The sequence below is a fragment of the Giraffa tippelskirchi genome, chromosome 11 (assembly GCF_054371585.1).
Source record: "Giraffa tippelskirchi isolate mGirTip1 chromosome 11, T2T-mGirTip1v1.2.pri, whole genome shotgun sequence".
NCBI classification, from domain to species: Eukaryota; Metazoa; Chordata; class Mammalia; order Artiodactyla; family Giraffidae; genus Giraffa; species Giraffa tippelskirchi.
The window spans coordinates 100089165-100110270 of NC_137285.1; the positions used below are offsets into that span (position 1 = coordinate 100089165).

A 21106-nucleotide genomic window follows, 5' to 3' on the forward strand; every position below is an offset into this window, starting at 1 on the left:
GCCACCCCGAAGCCCAGTACAGAGCTTGGTAAAAATGGCTGATGCTCCAACTGAAGTGGCATGGAAAGACTGGTACCCTGCTCACCAAGCACTTCTCCTAACTCCTGTCCTTCTGGGTAGCACCTGAAGACCACCTATGGTACCCAGAGCCGTACAGAGCAAGGTTTGAAAATCACAAATCTCACATTAACCCCTTCATTTGAGAAACTGAGCCCAGAGAGCTGAAGTGAGTTATCCAAAGTTATAAAATTATTGTCAACCAAAGGACTGAAGCCCAGCTCCCTGAATCCTAGAGCACTGTGCCTTCGACTGTTTTATCCTGTATTTCTGAGGGATAGACTCTATAAGATAGATTAATTCCTACCAGGGGAGTCCCTCTAGGGAGAGAAAAGTCAGAGACTTTACTTCAAAATTTGCAGTTCCTCTGTTCCTTCAGGACTGTGCACATGGAACATGGCCTTATAAGATTTGTCTTCTATTCATTGTTATTTAGTCACTAAGTTCTGTCCAGCTCCTTTTAGACACCATAGACTGTAGCCTGCCAGACTTCTCTGTCCATGAGATTTCCCAGGCAAGAATGTTGGGGAAGTTGTCATTTCCTTCTCCAGGGGATCTTCCTGACCCAGGGCTTGAACCTGTGTCTCCAGTGTCTCCTGTGTTGGCAGGTGGATTCTTTACTACTGAGCCACCAAAGAAATCGCCCTTCTACTTGGAAGTCATCCTTTTTTTTTTTTTTTTGCCATGCCTCACGGTTTGTGGGATCTTAGTTCCCCAACTAAGTTCCCCATGAACTTAGTTCCCCAACTTAGTTCCCCAACTTAGTTCCCCATGAACCCATGCCCCCTGCATTGGAAATGCAGAGTCTTAACCACTGGACCGCCAAGGAAGTCCCAGAAATCATCTTGAACTTGTTTTGGTGGTGGTGGTGGTTTAGTCGCTAAGTCGTGTCCAACTCTTGTGACCCCATGGACTGTAACCTGCCAGGCTCCTCTGTACATGGGATTTTCCAGGCAAGAATTACTGGAGTGGGTTGCCATTTCCTTCTCCAGGGGATCTTCCCGACTCAGGAATCGAACCTGGGTCTCCTGCACTGCAGACACATTGTTTACCAGCTGAGCTATGAGGGATAAGGAAATTAGACTGCTTTCTCCAAGTATTTATCTTATAATGACTTTATTGCTGTGAATTTCCATTAATCAGAGAGAGCTTTTAACCATTAGGCGTCTTGACTTCCTGTTTGTGAAAAGTGGCCTGACTCTGATCAAGAAGGGTGGCTCCTTTTTGTAAGTGTTTTTGTGTTTATTTGTAAGTAGAAGCCCAAATTAGAAATAACTGACTTGGCTGAATTGCCTGTTAATAAATCAGCCATAGTGCAGATTTTCTCTTGCTAATTGAGAGTTCAGAGCCAACAGCATCTGGCATGATAGCAAACCCTTAATAGATGTTTTTAATTAACTGAATAAATTTCAGAGATATGTGTTTTCTAGCAAATAAAGTTTAACAATATATTAATCTGATTTCTGACTACAGACTGGGGCGGGTGGACATTATTTGTGCCATATGCAATTGTTATATCCCAAGCATCAATAATGCCCACATTGAGATCCTGGAAAATATCCTTCAAGGCAAGATACTGGATGTAACCATGAAAGTCACTAAATCTCTCCACATCAACATTCATCTCTCTGATGTTTTCTGCCTTGATGATGACCACAGTGTCTGGGCTTCTCAGAAGAAGGCGTTGAACTGCATCATGGATGTTGAGGGCCCTTCGGATAAAAACATCAATGGGAAAGGGTCTGAAGTGTTGGCCCAGAGAAATAACAATGATAGTATTTTTTTCTCCTCCAATTCTGTCAATAACCTGGGCGATGTACTCAATCTCTTTGACTGAATAGGTCAGTGATCCAATCAAAGGGTAACCATGTTTTTGCCACTGGATATTGATATTCTCGTTCAAGTCCACAGCAAGTTGCTTTTGAAATTTTCCAGATTCGTGCAGATCCACTGACTTCAGGGCTGGTGACAAATAAGAAATCCCAAAATGAAAAGAGAATAAAATTATAAAGTTCATAAAAATAGAAGAAAAATTTTGAGGTATATAATTAAATGTTAATCCTAATTTATTATAGGTTTAAATGAGAGACTAGTTTGAAAATTATTGAGCAACAAAAAGTGTTGTACAAATAAATTATATCTGCCCCTCTGTAGAGCCATGTAGAACCAAATGGACTGCCGATAGTGACCATTGACGTCACTTCACTGGAGGCTGATGGAGTCATCTATAATAATATTATTACTATTCATTCGTGAAGGACTTAACAGTTTACAAAACATTTATTAGGACTGATATATTTATTTACTTCAAAGCTCCATATATATGCAAGGTGGTGGTGATTTACTTGGTAAGTCCTGTCTGACTCTTGGCTACCCCATGGGCTGTAGCCTGCCAGGCTGCTCTGTCCATGGGATTTTCCAGGCAAGAATGGGTTGCCATTTCCTTCTCCAGGGGATCTTCCCCATCCAGGGATTGAACCTTGGTCTCCTGAATTGCAGGCAGATTCTTTACCAACTGAGCTACCAGGGAAACCCTATATATATAATTGCCATCTTCTGGAAAAGAAAACCAAGAGATGAAATGACCTGCCAAGATTACACAACTAGTAAGTAACAGACTCTGTACCTTAAGCTTGAAGTTCCTTCTAATTCTTATGAAAGTAATCTACCCAGTCTTAAAACTTTTGAAAAGTATAATATGAATGGAAGAAAATGAAGTCGCTTTATTTTTCACTATATTAATTAGACTATCAAGGCCAGTTTCTTCATAGCTAGAACATCTGAGGAAAACGTGTGGGAAATGATTATTAATGCTTTGTAACATGTACCAACTTAGAAGTAAAAGGCCACACTTAAAGTCTTAACCCAATGAGGTTTGAAAATGGTGTTGCTGGAGGATTGGGTGGAAGAAAATGGCAGAATTTTTTCTTCATTCTGTTTCTAACATATTTCAATTTCATTTTCTAAAGCACACAATAACCACACAATTTAACTTCTGACAATACGTGTAACAGATGTTTTGCTATCACAGTTTCAAAGGTCAGTCAAGAAAGTAGGCAAGTCAATAATTCAATAGTGTTAAAAACTAAGAGCCCACCCTGACCCCACCATTGCAGAATGTGATGCTAGAAGTTGTCACTAGATCCTAAATTTTATAGATGAGGAAACTGAGATCTGGAGGAGATTAGTCATTTACCAGAGGTCACAACTTAAAACTCTCCCCTTTGAGACTGGAATTGACATATATACACTGCGATGCATAAAACAGATAACTGATGAGAACCTACCATATAGCACAGGGAACTATCCTCGAGTTCCTACAGAACTCAGTGCCGTGTGGTGAACTAAGTGGGAAGGAAATCCGAAAAAGAGGGGATACATGTATAGCTGATTCACTTTGCTGCACAGCAGAAAATAACACAATATTGTAAAGCTAGTGTTCCTCAATAAAAAGAAAAAAGAAAAAACTCTCCCCTTCTGTTGCAGGGGGTTCAAGGTCCTACTGATTTTCCCCTTTTACTGGGCGAATCAGCTTACTCTTTTAAGTTGGAGATCACAAGAGTGGCCTCATGTTAGGAAGGCCAGTGGGGAGCCACACTAAAGCTACACTGTCCCCAGTGGTAAGAGCTAGGGTCCAGAACACAGAGGGCTGGCAGTTACAGTTTTCCAGATAACAGTGCTAAGATCTGCTAGTGGATTCTGACTTATTATTGATGCATTCTTTGTTTAGTAAAAGGAGCAACTGGACTAGGCTTCTAGCAAATGGGTTCTAGCCCCAACTCTAGTACGAACCAATGATAATAAGGCAATAGCTACTGTTTTCTGGGTACTTTCTAAGTGCCTCGCTATGTGCCTCGCTATGTGTTAAATATTTTATAACCATTACTTCATTTAATCTTCATAACCATCACCAGATGCTGTTGTTATTTTTAGTTCACTGATGTGGAAAATACGCTGTATGCCCAAGGTCATAGTCTAGGTTTGTTAAGCTCCAAAGCCCCCGTGTTTAACTATTATGCCTACCTGGTATGAAGCTATTACCTCAACTGCAGCATCTGTCCTTCATGAAACAATAATCTTGATAATGGCTAACACCAAAGAGAGCTAACTATATAGCCAGCAGTATTCTAAATACGTTGTGTATAGTACTTCATTTTTACCAGGTGGGTACTGTTTTCACCTCCATTTTACAGATGAGGAAAGTAAGGACAAAATCCTAGTTATGTAACTTGCCAAGGCTATCAGATAGGACAGTAGAGGCCCTATTTTGACCCCACGACATCTGGATGTAGAAGCCACACCCATAATCATCATGCCATCTATAGAAGGTAGGTAGTATACTCTTGTTATCTTGTTATCATGATTTTCTGAGTATCCTGGGTAAATACTGAAGTGTGAATTCTGCAGGAATATGAATGGAGTAAACCTTTTTCTATCCTGGCTCCCTTCTAGTCAATAAATGTATCCTTTTAAAGAGAAGATAATACCTTGTGAAAAGTGTTGGTGTGCTGTGATTAACAAATATGAAAGAGGCATTCCCCATATTCCTTTCTCCCCTTGAAATGAAAAAGAAGTTTCTGAAAGGGATGTGAGTAAAAGCTCAGAGGCATACTGTTGATACTACTTTTGAAGTATTCCATCCACTGGCGGATCGTGGAATCTCCCAATAGATATATAAATTTTCCTCTCAGGCATTCTTTCATTTCGATTGCAGCCAAACTACAGGAGACAGGGTTCCACGTGTCTTTCCAGACATGTCCACTGGGAATTGTGGATGCCATTCCAAACTTGCATTGCCTTTTCACTGGAACTGTCTTTTCTGCTAAAGAATCAACAAGATAGGGTCTTCTAAAGTATCACTTTATCCATGAGTATTTAATAAGAACCAATTGTCTTTCTTAGGTATCCTTTTAATAGAGTGTGAGGGTGGAGGAAAAACCTTATTGAAGCATTATTCTCTTAATGGAATAGTTAGTTTTCAGAAAAAAATTTTCTCTGATAAGAATTTTATAAGTGATACTCATTAATGTTCATTATAGATAACATGTTTTCTCCCAGAGAAAAAGGTCTTCTGTGTAAAATTTAAGTATTTGCTTGCTTTCTTATCAAAGAAAAGACATCAATTCTTACTTAGTAGTGAAAACTCAATTACCGTGTCATTTAGCCCAATTTACCTCAGAGTTTATCACACACTGTCATAGTGTCTTAAATGCCACCATCAAACTATTAACGCTTTAAGTGCAAGGAGATATAAAAAAAATTAACAATTAATTTGGTTTGAGTCCTGGACAGTCCACATGGATATGGCTATAGGCTGGAGCAGACTTGTGGGAATCCAGGATAGGTTGGGTATTGACCATTAGTCACAGGTTTCTGAAGAATCTGGGAATATGATGGACTGAAGTGTTTATCCTTGGCAGTCTTGGGGCTGTGATTATTCACCAACCAAAGGAAGTGGTTTAATATTTTAATAACTGGCATAATTATCTTTGTGTATCCGGGGTGAAAAATGCCATTTCCATCTGTAGATACATAAACACACTTCAGCGTAAATGAGTTTAGTAGCAATTAGCAAGCTGTTGATACTGAACTTAAAGGGACACAAAAGTTCCTGGATTAAATCATTTTCGACAGGGATTTCCTAGTTTGTTCCCTAGTGGCTAGATGGTAAAAGAATCTGCCTGCAGTACAGGAGACTAGGGTTTGATCCCTGGGTCAGGAAGATCTCCTAGAGTAGGAAATAGCAACCCACTCTAGCATTCTTGCCTGGGGAATTCTAAGGACAGAGGAACCTGGTGGGCTACAGTCCATGGGGTTGCAAAAAGTTGGAGTCAACTGAACAACTAACACTTTGAGCCAAAGAAATTGAAGAGAAATTAATAAAAGTATGGAAGTGCTATTTTATATGTTCAAACGGTTTGAAAGGTGGCAAAGACAAAGAGGGGGAAATTGGAATGAATTGAATTATAGATATAGAAACGTCTAGATGGTGATTATTAAACTTGTAGTGATGAGGGAAGTGCTAATGGTGGTGGTTGGGGGAGGTAAGACCTAGGTGCAAACTGGGAGAGAGTTTTGACATTTGAATGTTGTTGTGTCTGATGGGCAAGTAATCCGTGGCCTGCTAGATAATAATGAGATTGATGATGAGGGTTATAAATCAGGTGTAGGATTCCAGTCATTTACTCACTTAGGTAAGTGGAGTCTTGGCCCACCACAGATCAGCCTGATGAGCAGAGTAACATATGGTTGTTGGTGGTGGACAAGTTCCGAGGGAGGAAAAACTCTTTAAACGGGATGAGTGCTGAGTGTGTGTGTGCTCAATCGCACAGTTGTGTCTGTCGCTGTGCGACCCCACGGACTGTAGCCCACCAGGTTCCTCTGTTCATCGAATTCTCCAGGCAAGAATACTGGAGTGGGTTGCCATTTCCTACTGTAGGAGGGATCTTCCTGACCCAGGAATCGAACCCGTGTCTCCTGCATTGGCAGGTGGATTCTTTACTGCTGAGCCACCTGGGAAGCCCCAGCCATCAGTCACATAAAAGGAGGACTTACAGTTACATTTGGAGACAGTAATGGCATCGAACTTTGCCATCATCTCTACACCCACATTTGACCTTAAAGAGACAAATATAAAAATTAATTGGCAAGTGGCCCCAAGATCAGGAAACACAAGAAGCCACATTACCCATTGTTTCAGTTATTTCTTATGAGAATAACGGACTACTTTGGCCACAGTTCCGGACCATTTATTAAATTTCCATTTCTTGGCCTATGAGTCCAGGGAGTACAGATCCCCAGAAGGTGTACAAGGTAATTTTTTGAGATTCAGAAAGACTATATTAGCACTTAGGCATAGTCACACATGTATATTTCTCTTTTAATTTTTATTCTAGTCATATTTTTTTTGTTTCAATGGTAAGGGTTAAATATCCAAAATATTTAGGGATGACTGGAGAGTGGGTGCTGTCCCCAGATGAATTCACATATCTTTTCTAAAATGACTCTTCATACAGTCACAAAGTTGATATATTAATATACCATTAATTAATAGCTATTTCCTTTGGATCAACAGATAGGCCAAATCATTACTGTATTTACCCAGATAGTCTCCAGAAATAATTATTTACCTTTCAAAGAGGCTTCTTTCTTGTTTGCTAAGATAAGATACGTCCTTATTTTTGGAATGCATGTGGGTGAGTGCAGCACAGGGAATGTGTGGAGGCTTCATGCAGTAGAAGGCTTCTTGGTCTCGGGTATCCAGGTATTCACACAGTTCAGCACTTGAATTTAAAACCAGGGCACAATCAGTATTGACTTGGGAGGTGCCTCTGTTAAAGTGGCCTGTGAAGATCACCCTGTCATAGCCTTGGTTCCTGGCCCTCCAGAGAGCTGACACCCCTTCACTGGGGTGGATGAGCAGGACAGACAGGGACACCTGGCCCTCCCAGAACAGGGTGAAGCTCACAAGGTAGGTGCCATTGTTAAAGTCTGTCACCTTTCCTGAAGCACCTGCCTTCAGGGCTGGGGAGGACATCCTGGCCCTGAGGAAATCCCCGCCGTATTCCTTCCTGCGTCCCAGGTGGTCCCTCACCTCCAGCAGGACGTCCAGCTGGTCCCCCCTGCAGTATGTGCCTCGAGGGCTGAGGAAGGTGGCTCTGCTGTGTGTGGCGCTGGTGGTGGAGCTCCCGTGGGTGAAGGGTCTGGGTGGGATCAGCTGGTCTAGTTTCTCCATGATCCTCTTTATCCTCAGCGCCGTCTCTGCTGGTGAAACTATTGGATTTGGTGGTGCTTCAGGTTGTGTTTTCATGACGAAATTCCAGTGATGGAGGGAAAAGGGCAGCTTGAATACAGTCCATAACTGAAGTGACAAGGAATACAATGGAGAACACAGAAAGTATGCCTATTTAATGTAATAATTATGGTATCACATTATAAAATGATGAGCAGTAGAAAAATTAAAAATAAAATGATATTGAGATTACATTATCATCCATGTTTCATAGGAAAAATGATTTTCCTAAATCTGGTGGTGGAACTTCACTTTTCCCCGTCTAATCTACTTTGTTGCTGTTTTGTTACACCACACAGCTTGTGAGATTGTTCCCCATCCTGGGATTGAACTCCTGGGCTTTTGGCAGTGAAAGCCCCAAGTCCTAACCACTGGACTGCCAGGGAATTCCCATCACTGGCTAATCTATTTTGGGTGAGCCATTCTACTGCAAAGAACCCTAGGATCTTCTTTCTTAAAGTGGTGATCATAAAATATACTTTCACTGGCAATTGTAAAGACTAAATGAGAAAATGTTTTTTAACTGCATAGCAGAGAACAGATGCTTCTTGTTCTATTATTTTTATCTTAAAATTAGAGTTCAGTCATTTAAACAAACCTTTAAGAAAATTTTCAAGAAGCATGGAGATTTTAGGTAATATACAATTATTTTTTTTCTATTTCACTTTTTATACTTTGACTAAACAGTCTGTGGTATTTACTAGTAATTTTCAGATTACTGTTTTAGCTAACAGGACATAAGAGACATAGGCTTATAAAATATTTATTTTCTAATCATAAAATAACACTGACATTATTAAAAGTAAGAGAATGCCACAACTCTATAGGAAATAAAAATCAGTCTTGATCATAGCAACCACTCTTAACAATTTTGGCGGTTTTCTCTCATTCTGTGTAACCATTTCACCTGATTGTGAACACAGTGAATATTTACCAATTAATTTTGATTAAAAATAGTGTCATTAAAAACTTTCCACCTTATGTCCAAATAATATTCCAGCCTGTGGACATAGTTTAATATTTCACCTACTCCTATATTTTTAGATATTTATTGTATTCAGCTTTTCTCTGTTACTTATAATTCTGTAAAGGACACTTTTTGGTATAAATCTTCCCAGTAATAGCTCTGAATTTCCAATAAAGGCAGAGTATCTTGTGTTGGACTAGGTTGCTGTGGTTAACGTTTTTACTTTTTATTACTTGACATGTTCTGATTTTTTAAAAATAAAAACATTTTTATTTATCGAATTACAGAGATGGTATTAGCAACCAGGATGTGCCAGGTACCATTCTAAATGCTTTTCATATGTTAGCTCATTAATCCTCACAATAATATATGAGGTATTTATTTTTATGACCCAATTTTCAGATGAGGAAACTGGTTCACCTCAAAGTTAAGAAACTTGGCCAAACCTGCACAGTTAGCCAACAAGAGAGTCAAGTTTTAATCCCAGGCAAGTATCTCTATAAATGAGCTACCCAGGGACTTCTCTGGTGGTCTACTTGCTAAGATTCCGTGCTCTCAATGCAAGGGGCCTGGGTTCGATCCCTGGTCAGGGAACTAGATCCCACATGCCACAACTAAGGAGTTCACATTCTGCAACTAAAAGATCTCACATAGTGCAACTAAGACCCAGCACAGCCAACTAAATAAATGAAAAAAATTATATATATATATATATATATATATATATATATATATATATATACACACATGCCTACATACATATGAGCTGCCCAGTATTGCAAGCATGCAATAAGGCAAGAATTCTCTTTCACTGATGGTTTAGGTGCAAATTGGCACCACGTGTCTGGAAAGCAGGTCTATAGCATATACTAAGACCTTTAACAATGTTCACTGCATTTACCAATAATTTGATTTCCGAGAACTCAGTGAATCATAGTAATACCTCTGAATTTCCAGTAAAGGCAGAGTAGCTTGTATTGGACTAACTTTCCTGTAGATAACAATGATAAATTCTAGACACTCCCCTCCCCTGCTGCAAATCTCTTTTAAAGCGCTGGAGAGGGACCACAAACTGACAGACGCAGAGGAGAGTTGAAACGTGAAAGAAGGAACTACACAGGATTTGCATAATAAAAATGTGCCAACTGAGTTTCTTCATCTGAAGTGAAATTATACCAAAAATGACACATAGGTCTTCAGGAAGGAAGGAAAAGCCCCCGAAATGGTAAATACATGGATTAACATAAAATACTATGCGTTTATCTTCTAATTTCTTTAAAATGCATATAATTATTAAAAAACTACAATTTTGTAATATTATAACAACTATAGCATAATGAATGAGTTTGGGAGAAAGTGGGAATAAAGGATTAAAAAGTTATTACAGATTATGTGAAGTAGTGCAATATTAACTCTAAAACTTAAGAATGTGTATTGTAATCTCTAGAGAAACCACTTTTAAAAAAACTTAGAGCTATAAAAATAATAGAGAAACTAAAAGGACATACTAAAAAAAATCAATCCAAAAGAAGGAAGGAAACGGGGAACAGAGGAATAAAAATAAGAATGGCCAAACAGAAAATAAATAGCAAAATGGTGGACCTAAATCCACTCATATTAATCATTTCATTAAAAGTAAATATACTAAACACTTCATTAAAGGGCAGAGATAATCATACTGCTTTGGAATAGTAGAGTTTGCAGATTTTTAAAAGACAGTATGTATGCATAAAATAATGTTTTGTTATCAATGCATTCATTTGTATGTATTTTAATATTTTGAAATATTTAAAATATTTTGATATTAAAAGTTATAGTTTGGCATTAAAATTTATGGTATTATCAAATTTTGAAAGAATTTTTGTTTAGTAAATTTGTGATCAATGTTCCAGTATTTGAGATAATTCATTTATTAAATGGTGAAGCTGTTATATTTCCAGCTATGTGATTAGTAATACATTCTAGAAAAAAAAGTTTTACTAGAATGCTTTCTAATAAATGGAGTGTTAAATTTTTTTTAAAAGACAGAGATAAAACAGCAAGACCCAACTACTTGCTATCTATGAGGAATGTAGGTTAAGTATTAAGATACCTATGGGTTGAAAGTAAACGGATAAAAAAACCAGTATGTCATTAAAGCATAAAAAAGCTGATATTAATGTTAAAGTAGACTTCAAGGCAAAGAGTATCACCAGACATAAAGATGGACATCCTAGAGTGATAAGAAGGTCAGTTTGTCTGAAAACATAACAACCTTAAACGTGTACATGCCTACATATATATGTATTTATATGTGAAACAAAAACTGTCAGAACTAAAGGGAGAAATAGAAAAAGCCACAATTTTAATTAAAAATTAGAAAAATCTCTCTCTGTAGATGCTGTAGGAACTAAATTAAAAAATGACTAAGTACCTAGAGGATCTGAAGAACATTATTATAGTAACATTTTTTAACTATCACAGCACATTATCAGACATTTTTAAATTGCTATAACTTCATGCGAAAATCGTAAGTGATTTTCAGTAGAGTAAAATAATATTCTCTGCGCAAACTTTTTTGGTAGAAAAACAACAGGAAAATTCTGATTCAAAGTGGAGGAATAAGCACATATTATAACCTTGATTGGGCTTCCCTGGTGGCTCAGATGGTAAAGAATCTGCCTGCAATGCCAGAGACCTGGGTCGGGAAGACCCCCTGGAGAAGGACATAGTAACCCACTCCAGTATTCTTGCCTGGAGAATCCCATGGACAGAGGAGCCTGGTGGGCTACAGTCCATAGGGTCGCAAAGAGTCAGACACGACTGAGTGACTAACACTTCACCTTTGTTTCCTAGCCTCGATTTCCCACCATAAGATCATATAAATGGCAGAAAAGAACTTAACGATTTTCTAACTATTCTGGGAAATAGGAAGAAACACGGTATATGGACCAGAACTTACAAGCAATCTGCTGAAAACTGAAAGGCAGATGAGATTAGATAAAGGAAGAACCCATGGCTGCAAATGCATATAGATGCGGCTTCAGTAAAGAAGGAAGTCACTCCAGGGACATTGCCAACATGAGGAAGTTGGTAACTGGAGGAGGAGGGGTTGCAGGGAGGCCCATAGGAGGACAAACCGCTCAGGTTGATACCTTCCTATTTCCCCACCTGTGCTGGGTCAGGCAGCTAGGAATGGGGAGTTCTGTACTCTCATGAGAATAAAAACTGTAGATATTTAAGTTGGGGAGGTCAGTAGGACCCAGTGTGCCTGGCAACACTTTAGACAAACAGGGAGCACTTATGCCACAAACATGCTGGAGGAAACAGATAATGGCACTCCAGACTGGCCACCACAGAACTTCAGGTGTAAGAATGCACACGACCAAGAATTAGCAAAAAATTTCATCGAAGGTAACTCATGAGAGGGACTTCCCTGGCTGTCCAGTGGTTTAAACTCTGCAATTCCACTGCAGGGGGCACAGGTTCCAAATTCCTGGTCGCGGAACTAACAGCTTTGTCAAAAAATAAAAGTAACTCTGAGAGAGAGGTATTATCAAGTTCAGCAAAGGGAAGAGATCCAAGGCAAGGAACAGAATTAATACAAAAATAAAAACAAAGCTTTAGAACAAGTATCCTTTTTGGCCTCAGAGAGATCTAGATAATATTGGATCTACGAACTAATAAGTCTTTTGAGATCTTGGAAAGTAAGACCCTACTGTTCCTTATGCAAAATCAGTAGGATTCCTTTATTCCAGCAGCAAGCAATTAGAAAATGTGTTTAAAAGAACAGTCATTACAACAGCAACAAAAAAATTATGAAGTACCAAGGTATCAATCTAACAAAAGATGTGTTAAGACCTGAATGCAAAAGTTATAAAATTTAGTGAAAGATCTTGAAGAAGACCTATGTAGGTGGAGAGAGACGACATATTTATAAACAGCACAATAATATTATAAACATGTCAGTTTTCTCAATTTTATCTATATGGCTAATGTAATGCACATATAATTTAAGTAGAATTTTTCACTAAATTTGACAGACTGATTCTAAAACATATAAGAGGGAGGTTAAGACTGGCTGAAAACCTTCTAAAGTAGGTTAAGCAAGGGTAACTTGAAACTCCAAGTTTTCAAAACTAATTATGAAGCTCTGTTAATTATAGCCATGTGTTATTGATACAGGGAAGGCAAATCGATCAATGGAATAGAATGAAGAACCCACAGAGGGACCTGTACTTATTAAAATTTTTGATGTACAATAAAAATGACCTGATAAATCAGCTTGGAAAGAAAGGATTACAAGATGAAAAAATCTGAAAAAAGTGGTTATCCATACAGAAATAAAAGAAAAATCAGCCAAAAAAATCCAGGTACATTAAGGGTTCAGTGTCTAAATAAAGCAACCTTTAAAACTGTAAGTAGAATATTTAGATAAATAATTTGACACAGGTGTAGGGAGAGGTTTATTAGTACTTAAAAAGCATTAACAGTGAAAAAACACAAATAAATTTTACTATATACACCTGAAAATATTCTGTTAGAAGTTCCTCGTGCCTGTACGCTCAGTTGTGTACAGCTCTTTGCAACCCGGTGGACTGTAGCCCACTAGACTCCTCTCTGCATGGAATTTTCCAGGCAAGAATACTGAAGTGGGTTGCCATTTCCTACTCCACAGAATTTCCTTAGAGAAGGTGTACAGACAAGCCAAACATTGGGGGGAGACAGTTGCAACGCAGGTATAAGTGATGAAGAGTGTGAGTGTAGGTACACACACACACACACACAATATCATCCTCTCCCATATTGCATAATGATTATCAAGTACGTTGGTTCTTAAAAGTTGTGTCAGCTGTTGAAACTCCCTTTCTAGACTCTATAAGTCTGCTTGTTTGGACTTTTCTAGAACGAGTGAAGTGTCACATAAAAATATAGTTTTGTGAAACACAAAAAGAAAGAAATTCCTACCTTCGTGGAGTTTTGGATAACTGCAAAAGTGATTCCAGAGGCTAATATAAACAGCAACACCAACAGTGACTTGTGATTTGCTATTCCCTTTGTCATGACTGGGATCCTAAAAGAGACAATGCAAAAACAGGCCCAAATACACAACAACAGAAAAGAAATGCAGAAATATTTGAAAAGTTCTCCTGATTCTTTTTGTCCTCAGGTGAGTTACACCCAGCATGGACACTTGGTCCTCCCGCTGCTCTTGCTGTGTCCCTGCTTCCTTTATTTATCGGCTTGTACTTTCAAGAGAAGCAGTATTGTGAAACGGAGCCCATCATGGAGTCTAAAAATTGAGGAACTAAGAACCTGATGGACGCAAGTGTGCTCATCCTTAGGGGGAGTTTCCAGGCAATGTGTCATCTAATAGGCTTCCTGTTCTCTTCCCTTAAAAACAAAGAGCAGACATAAAACATCCCAATAAATACTGACTGCGATATTCACATTATTCTGTGGCCATTTTAAAGTACTTTATTTTTCCAGCTTCCTTTTTACTAATGTGTTAGTAGTTCCTTCTTTCTTGTCTTACTAGCCTTTCTAGCACCCCTCAAGCTTGAGAAGATTTATTTTAAAATTCAGATTTCTCTCTTTAAGAAATGTTTCAGGCTTTCTCAATGTTTTCCTATGGTTACATCTTCATTTCTAATTTTGCCCTGGAATTTCAAGTTGTCTTTTCATATCAACTGGCTTAAATACTGCCCTTTGAACATTTTCCATGTCTCAAAATTTTCTCTGCCTTTGAAGCAACTCCTACACTAATACCCAGATTGAACACAGAGGTTAGAAGTTTCTGCACCCAAGAATAAATATTACCCCTTTCCCTCACCTCCCCAATTTTGCAAATATTTTCATACCTTCAGTTTGAAGACTTGGCATAACTCCATACACAGGAACTACAGTGGTAAGGCCTTGTTCTGAAGCCACTGGTGTATTACTGGGGTACCTCTCCTCTGTGCCAAGACAAATCACAGGTATACATTGCAATCTACATGCTTTGAGCTTAGATCCACAACCCTCTTCTCAGTTCAGGTAAGGTGATTTGCCAGCTCCACCTTAAGGAAGTACGTGGAGCACAACTGCAGTTCTCACTCAGTTCACACAGAGGTGGGGAGGAGAAATGAAATTCTCAGTATGCTTAGATGAGACAGTTTTCATGTTCTTAGACTTGATTAGTCTAATCTTAGTGAGTGTACAATAAATATCCAACAAGAAAAAGTGTGAATGAGTCTGGAAGTTTGAATGAATAGTCATCGCCAGGAAGCTGAACCACCTAGTTTCCATCTGAGCCTTGTCATCAAGATCCAGCTGCCAGGATTCAAGTGTATATTATCTAGTACAGAAGAGGTACTCAATAAAATTTGCTGAATAAATTTGAAGGAACCTCACATACAACACAGGCAAGACAATGATACTGACTCACTCTCAGACCAACAGAATGACAGCTTACAGTCATGGGTTTGAATCCATCTGGGATTTGTATTCCTTTTTAAAATCTATTATTTATTTACTTGTTTGGCTGTGTTGGGTCTTAGTTGCAGTACACAGAATTTTTTAGTTGTGGCATGCAAACTCTTAGTTGCATGGTGGGATCTAGTTCACTGACCCAAAGATTCAACCTGAGCACCCTGCATTGGGAGTGCAGAGTCTTAGCCACTGGACCACCAGGGAAGTCCCTGGGGTTTGTATTCTTGAACCGATAGAAATGATGCCAGAAAGAGCAGGTGCCCAGGACAAACACACTGGTGCTCATAAAAGCAGTAGCCGATTACACGGTGGATCCCTCTACATGTTCATTTATGCTGTCACACCCAGGAAGTTAAACCTCTTTAAAAATTTACTCTATCCTTTCAGTCATATGTATAAGCAAGAAATCAAGACCTGTTTCACAAGGATCTTCAGGGTTTTGATAATCCTCCCAACATCCTTGATCACACTCTGTGAAACTGGCCTTAACAATACTTCTTATATTTTTACATAATGACTGTTGAAAACACTGTTTTAACCTTGTATATGACTGGGTCCAGGTTGCTCACTTCTTTCCTAGAGATAAAGCCTTTAATAAGAGATAAATACTTACAGACAATCTGATTTGGCTTCTCCATAGGAGACTGGTGCCAGTAACCATCCAAGTTCCCAGCTTTCTCTGAGACATGTAGATGTATGGATTTTAATTTGCTTTAGTCACATCAATGTTGATATTTAATGTTAACCTGAGGTTGGTATAATAGATATGTTTGACTTGAGGGGAGCTCAGTCAGGAGAGTTTAAATGATTTGCCTAGGTTATCTAATGAGCTTTGAAATTGAGGCCACGATTCCTGCCACTTTGACTGCTGATTCAGAGCCCTTTCCAATACTCATCATGACTCCAACACATACAGTAGAACCAAGTTCAGGTAGATCCTGGGGTTCAATGTCTATTTTCCATTATGCTTCAAAGAAATGTCTCTCTTTTTTTTGTACCACCTTTTAATTTGCTCGAAAACCTGTTGTGAGCACAATATATTGCTCTTTTGCAGTTAGTATGTCGTTTCCTCATCATCTTTGAATAGTTTCCTTTCTCCTACATTTGTGGATCTAAATGAGGAGTCAGAATATGAGAACTCGGTCAGAGGTAGGAGCACAGAGCCATGAGGTCATACAATAAAGTATAGCCCAGGAAAGCATCAGTTTGTTGGAGGTGTGAGCAGGGTAAGAGTAGTTTTACCTTGACTGGGGTGTAAAGGAGCCCGAGGAAACTGAGTAGACAGTCCAGGATCGTGCAAAGCAAAGAGTAGATGTCCAGGGAACATGTAGTGGGTACTGAGCCACAAGTTAGAGAAGTGGCTGCTGTGGCCTCAGGAATCAAACAAGATGCAACTTGTTGCTAAGGAGCCCACACTGAAAGGTGGGAAGTCTCACGTCCATGGGACCTGAGTACAAAGGGAGAGTCCTTGAGCCTGGAAGGATGATAGAAGATGCAATATCAAGAAGTCTCAAGGTTCCAGAAGTGAGTACTTGACATTGGACTCCATGTCACAATGTAATGGTGGAGGGCACAGACTGCAGCTCAGCCATGTTGATGGAGAGGAAAGGTTAATGCTGAGGGAGATATAGGGGTAGACAGTTCACCATGACCCCAGACTTACTAGTAACAGATGGTCATGGCCTCTCTTCCATTTTCAGGTATTGTGGAAAATTATGTGAAGCTCAGAGTGATTGCTATGCACCTAACACTCTTTGAAAAAGGTGGTGACTCCCTGACTTCAAACTATACTGCAAAGCTACAGTAATCAAAACAGTATGGTACCAGCACAAAACAGACACAGATCAATGGGATAGGATAGACAGCCCAGAAATAAATCCACACACTATGGTCAATTAATCTGTGACAAAGGAGGCAGGAATATATAGTGGAGAAAAGACAGTCTCTTCAGTAAGTGGTGCTGGGAAACCTGAACAGTCACATGTAAAAAAATTAAATTAGAACATTCTCTAATACCATATACAAAAATAAACTCAAAATAGATTAAAGACCCAAATGTAAGACCAGATACTATAAGGCTACTAGAGGAAAACACAAGCAGAACACTCCTGACATAAAACAATGTTTTTTTGTGGCTTCTTCCCCTAAAGTAAAGGAAATAAAAGCAAAAATAAACAAATGGGATCTAATTAAACTTAAAAGCTTTTGCACAGCAAAGAAAACCATTGATGAAATGAGAAGGCAACCTACTGAATGGGAGAAAATATTTGCAATTGATATGACCAATAAGTGATTAATATCCAACATATATAAGCAGCTCATGCAACTCAACATCAAAGAAAACAAACAACTCTATTAAAAAATGGGCAGAAGAACTGAATAAATATTTTTCCAAAGAGGAAATGCAGATGACCAATGAGCACATGAAAAGATACCTAGCATTACTAATCACTAGGGAAATGTAAATCAAAATCAGAATATCACCTCCAACTTGGCAGAATGGCTATCATCAAAAAGTCCTCAAATTATAAATGTTGGTGAGAATGTGGAAAAAAACGAAGCTTCCTACATGGTTGGCAGGGATGTAAATTGGTATAATAGGATGTAAATTGTATACACACACACACACATACATACACACAATGGAATACTACTCAACAATAAAAAACAAAATTTTGCCATTTGCTGCCACATGGATGGAATGGATAGACCTGGAGGACATCATGCTAAGTAAAATAAGTCAGACAAAGATAAATACTGTATGATATCACTTATATGTGGATTCTAAAAAATACAATTAAACTAGTGAATGTAACATAAAAGAAGTAAACTTACAGATATAGAGAACAAGCAAGTGGTTACCAGGGGCGGGGAGGGGCAATATAGGGTTAGAGGAGTGGGAGGTACACACTCTTGGGTATAAGATAGGCTCAAGGATGTATTGTATAACACAACGAATATTTTGGAAGAACTATAAATGGAAAGTATTCATTAAAAATTGTATAAAAATAAAAAAAAAATTTAAAAAGGTGGTGCATGCACGCATGCTCAGTCAGTCATGTCTGAATCTGTGACCCCTCTGTGGACTGTAGCCCAGCAGGTTCCTCTGCCCATGGGATTTTCCAGGCAAGGATACTGGAGTAGGTTGCCATTTCCTTCTCCAAAAAGGTGGTGAAATAGTGGCATAAAGCTGCTTCATTATGCCTAAGTCATTGCTACCTGGCACCTATATCATAGATGGGTACTTGTTTCAAAGGCAACAGGTTGAGAACCTGGCTTGAGAACCCTGCCAAATATGAGTGCTCCCTTTTGATGGTCACTGCCTGCATTCAGATCTCCTATTTGCTGCAGTTTGAAAGAGACACATATATGAGGAGAAGGAAGGAGTTAGTAGGTTAGCTGTGAGAGACTCACAGATCAAATAATGGCTAACATTTATTTGAAGAATTTTACCTACCAGGCCCTTTTCTAGTGCTCTTTATGCACTAGCATGCATGTGTGCTCAGTCTTGTCTGATTTCTTGTGTTCCCATAGTCTTAGCTCACCAGACTCCTCTATCCATGGGATTTTCCAGGCAAGAAACTGGAGTGGGTTGCCATTTCCTCCTGCAGGGGATTCTTCCTGACTCAGGAATCAAACCGCATTGCAAGCAGATTCTTTACCTGCTGAGCCATTGGGGAAGCCTGTCTTTAAGCACTAATCCACTTAACTCTGAGAGTTTCACTATGAAGACATCACCATTTTCAGATGAGGACATTGGGGCACAGGATGCTTAAACATTAGCTAAGATAACAAAATCAGTATATGGAAGAGGCAGGCCGTGAAGCCAGATCTCCAGAGCTGCATTTTTTATTCAGTCCAAGGTCCGGCCGACAGTCATGAAATAGAAGATGTGAGACAGCAGAATCCATGCAGCAGAGAGAGAAAGTAGAGATTAGCTAGATGTTCACAGCAGTAAGAAAAGCAGAGACAGAAAGTCACTACCTGGTGGCGCATAAGGAAACCCTGTTCCTGCTAATGAGGCTGCTCCCAGCCCACTACTAGGGCCTGCATTGTGTCCTAAAGCAGGGGTCACCAACAACCAGGATCTAAAGCCTGATGATCTGAGGTGGAGCTAATGCAATAATAATAGAAATAAAGTGCACAATAAATGTAATGTACTTGAATCAGCCCCAAACTCTCCTCCCTCTCCTCTGTTTCCCTGGTCCGTGGAAAAATTGTCTTCTATCAAACCAGTCTCTGGTACCAAAAAGGTTGGGGACCACTGTCCTAAAGGTCCTTCCAGGTAGGTCCTCAGCAATGCATGACCCTAATCTAATTATGAGAAAATATTGGATAGGACAAAATGGAGGGACAATTGACAAAATAACTCAAAAATACTCTTCAGAAGTGTCATGATCATGAAAAATAAGGTGAAATTAAGCAGCTCTCAGAGATTGGGAGAGACTAAGGAGACATGACGACTGATTGCAACGTGGGATTCTTAAATTGGGTTCTGAAACAGAAAAAGGACTTTTCTGGAAACGCTGGTGAAATTCAAGTAAAGTGCCTAGTTTAGCCACTCATGTACCAATGTTAATTTCTTGATTTTGAACATTTTATAATGATTATACCAGATGTTATCATTGAGAGAAGCTGGCTGAAGGGTATATGAGAACTCTCTGTATTATTTTTAAACTTTTCTGTAATTATAAAATTATTTCAAAATTAAAAGTTTAAAAATCTTTTTCAAGTGGAGAAAATAATATATTCTTCCATGAAATGGTTCATTCCCTCCCGTGTCATCTACTAAATGACTTACCAAATAGTCTATCATGTTCACACAGATTGTTGCTGCTGCTTCTATCATTCCACATTGCCACCTATACCTGGTATATTTCGGGGCTCTTCATCCTGTTTGGTCTATTTTTCATTTGTAAATGTTATTCTTTGAGGTATATTTTGCTTTTTTTCTTGTAGAAAAACATGGCTCTATACAAATATAAAGATGCAGACATCTTATCTGCTGGGATAACTCTCCTTTTGTTGCTTTCACTTTTCAAAATTAGGTTTCTAGGTGCTCCCCCCGCCACATTGTTAATAATCAGTGTTCCTGTGAGTTAGGAAGATGGGGTACTAACAGAGAATGTTGAGTCTCTCACTTGATTCAGCGCTGGAGATGCCATAGAAGTGAGAGGAGGTGGTCTATTTCAGATATTAATGAAAACTGTGAGATAGCCCTAGGATTTGGGTTCTGATGTGCCTGATGGAGGTGAAGGTCTAGGGAGAGGAAGCAAACCTAGGGCAGAAAAAAGCTGGAAGCTATGGACAGGGTAAAGATTCAGGTGAGCGTTCTGACTCCTTTTAATTTCCTTACAAGGCCCTGCTTAGAACATAGATTGCCATCTTGTCGCTGCAGGGCCGAGTAATAGCAACTTCTCCCGGCACCTGATGCGGAGGCAGTGTAGTAACATCCGGCACCACTAGGGGACCCTGATGTCTGCAGAGAGGTGAAACATGCTTGTGCAAACGAATGAGCTAGTCCTAAACTTCAACCTCTTCCCATCGCTATGGGGGCACGCCTGTCATTTTGTTTCGGGCAGTACTTCATTGTGTGGGATTTTCCTATGTATTACAATAATGCATGCGTAGTATCCCCAGTCCCTTGCCTTAAACACCTGTGGTAACAAGTGTCATTAGAGCAACCCCTGAATTCCCCTCACATGTTTCCAAATCCCTGACTACATCACAGGTGGATCACAGCCCTTGGGACAATGGCACTTGGGTGGAGTTACAGAAAAGCCACTGAGGGTTGGATGTGTGAGTAACAGAAAGGGAAATTATTGAGGACAGATCAAAAC

The 21106-nt window shown here is 39.2% G+C and overlaps 2 protein-coding genes across 5 annotated transcripts in view; one reads left to right on the plus strand and one right to left on the minus strand.

The window, feature by feature from the left end:
• The window catches only part of REXO2 (RNA exonuclease 2), a 120777-nt gene extending 119265 nt beyond the window's left edge, over window positions 1-1512 (plus strand). Inside the window, exon 12 of the transcript XR_014069565.1 lies at window positions 1-1512. The gene's annotated coding sequence lies outside the window, so the exon portion shown is untranslated.
• Window positions 1157-21106, minus strand: part of LOC145527199 (NXPE family member 4-like) — a 24749-nt gene continuing 4799 nt past the window's right edge. Inside the window, exons 2-7 of one of the 4 annotated variants that reach the window (XM_081544800.1) lie at window positions 14657-14752; window positions 13764-13869; window positions 7188-7918; window positions 6613-6674; window positions 4670-4879; window positions 1157-2019 (exon numbers count right to left, since the gene is read on the minus strand). In XM_081544800.1, the coding sequence (XP_081400926.1) occupies window positions 1484-2019; window positions 4670-4879; window positions 6613-6674; window positions 7188-7918; window positions 13764-13859 (1635 nt within the window). In that variant the 5' untranslated portion in view covers window positions 13860-13869; window positions 14657-14752 and the 3' untranslated portion in view covers window positions 1157-1483. Of the gene's footprint in view, window positions 2020-4669; window positions 4880-6612; window positions 6675-7187; window positions 7919-13763; window positions 13870-14656; window positions 14848-21106 lie in introns of those variants that run through there. The other 3 variants (XM_081544801.1, XM_081544803.1, XM_081544802.1) reach the window with 3 other exon arrangements.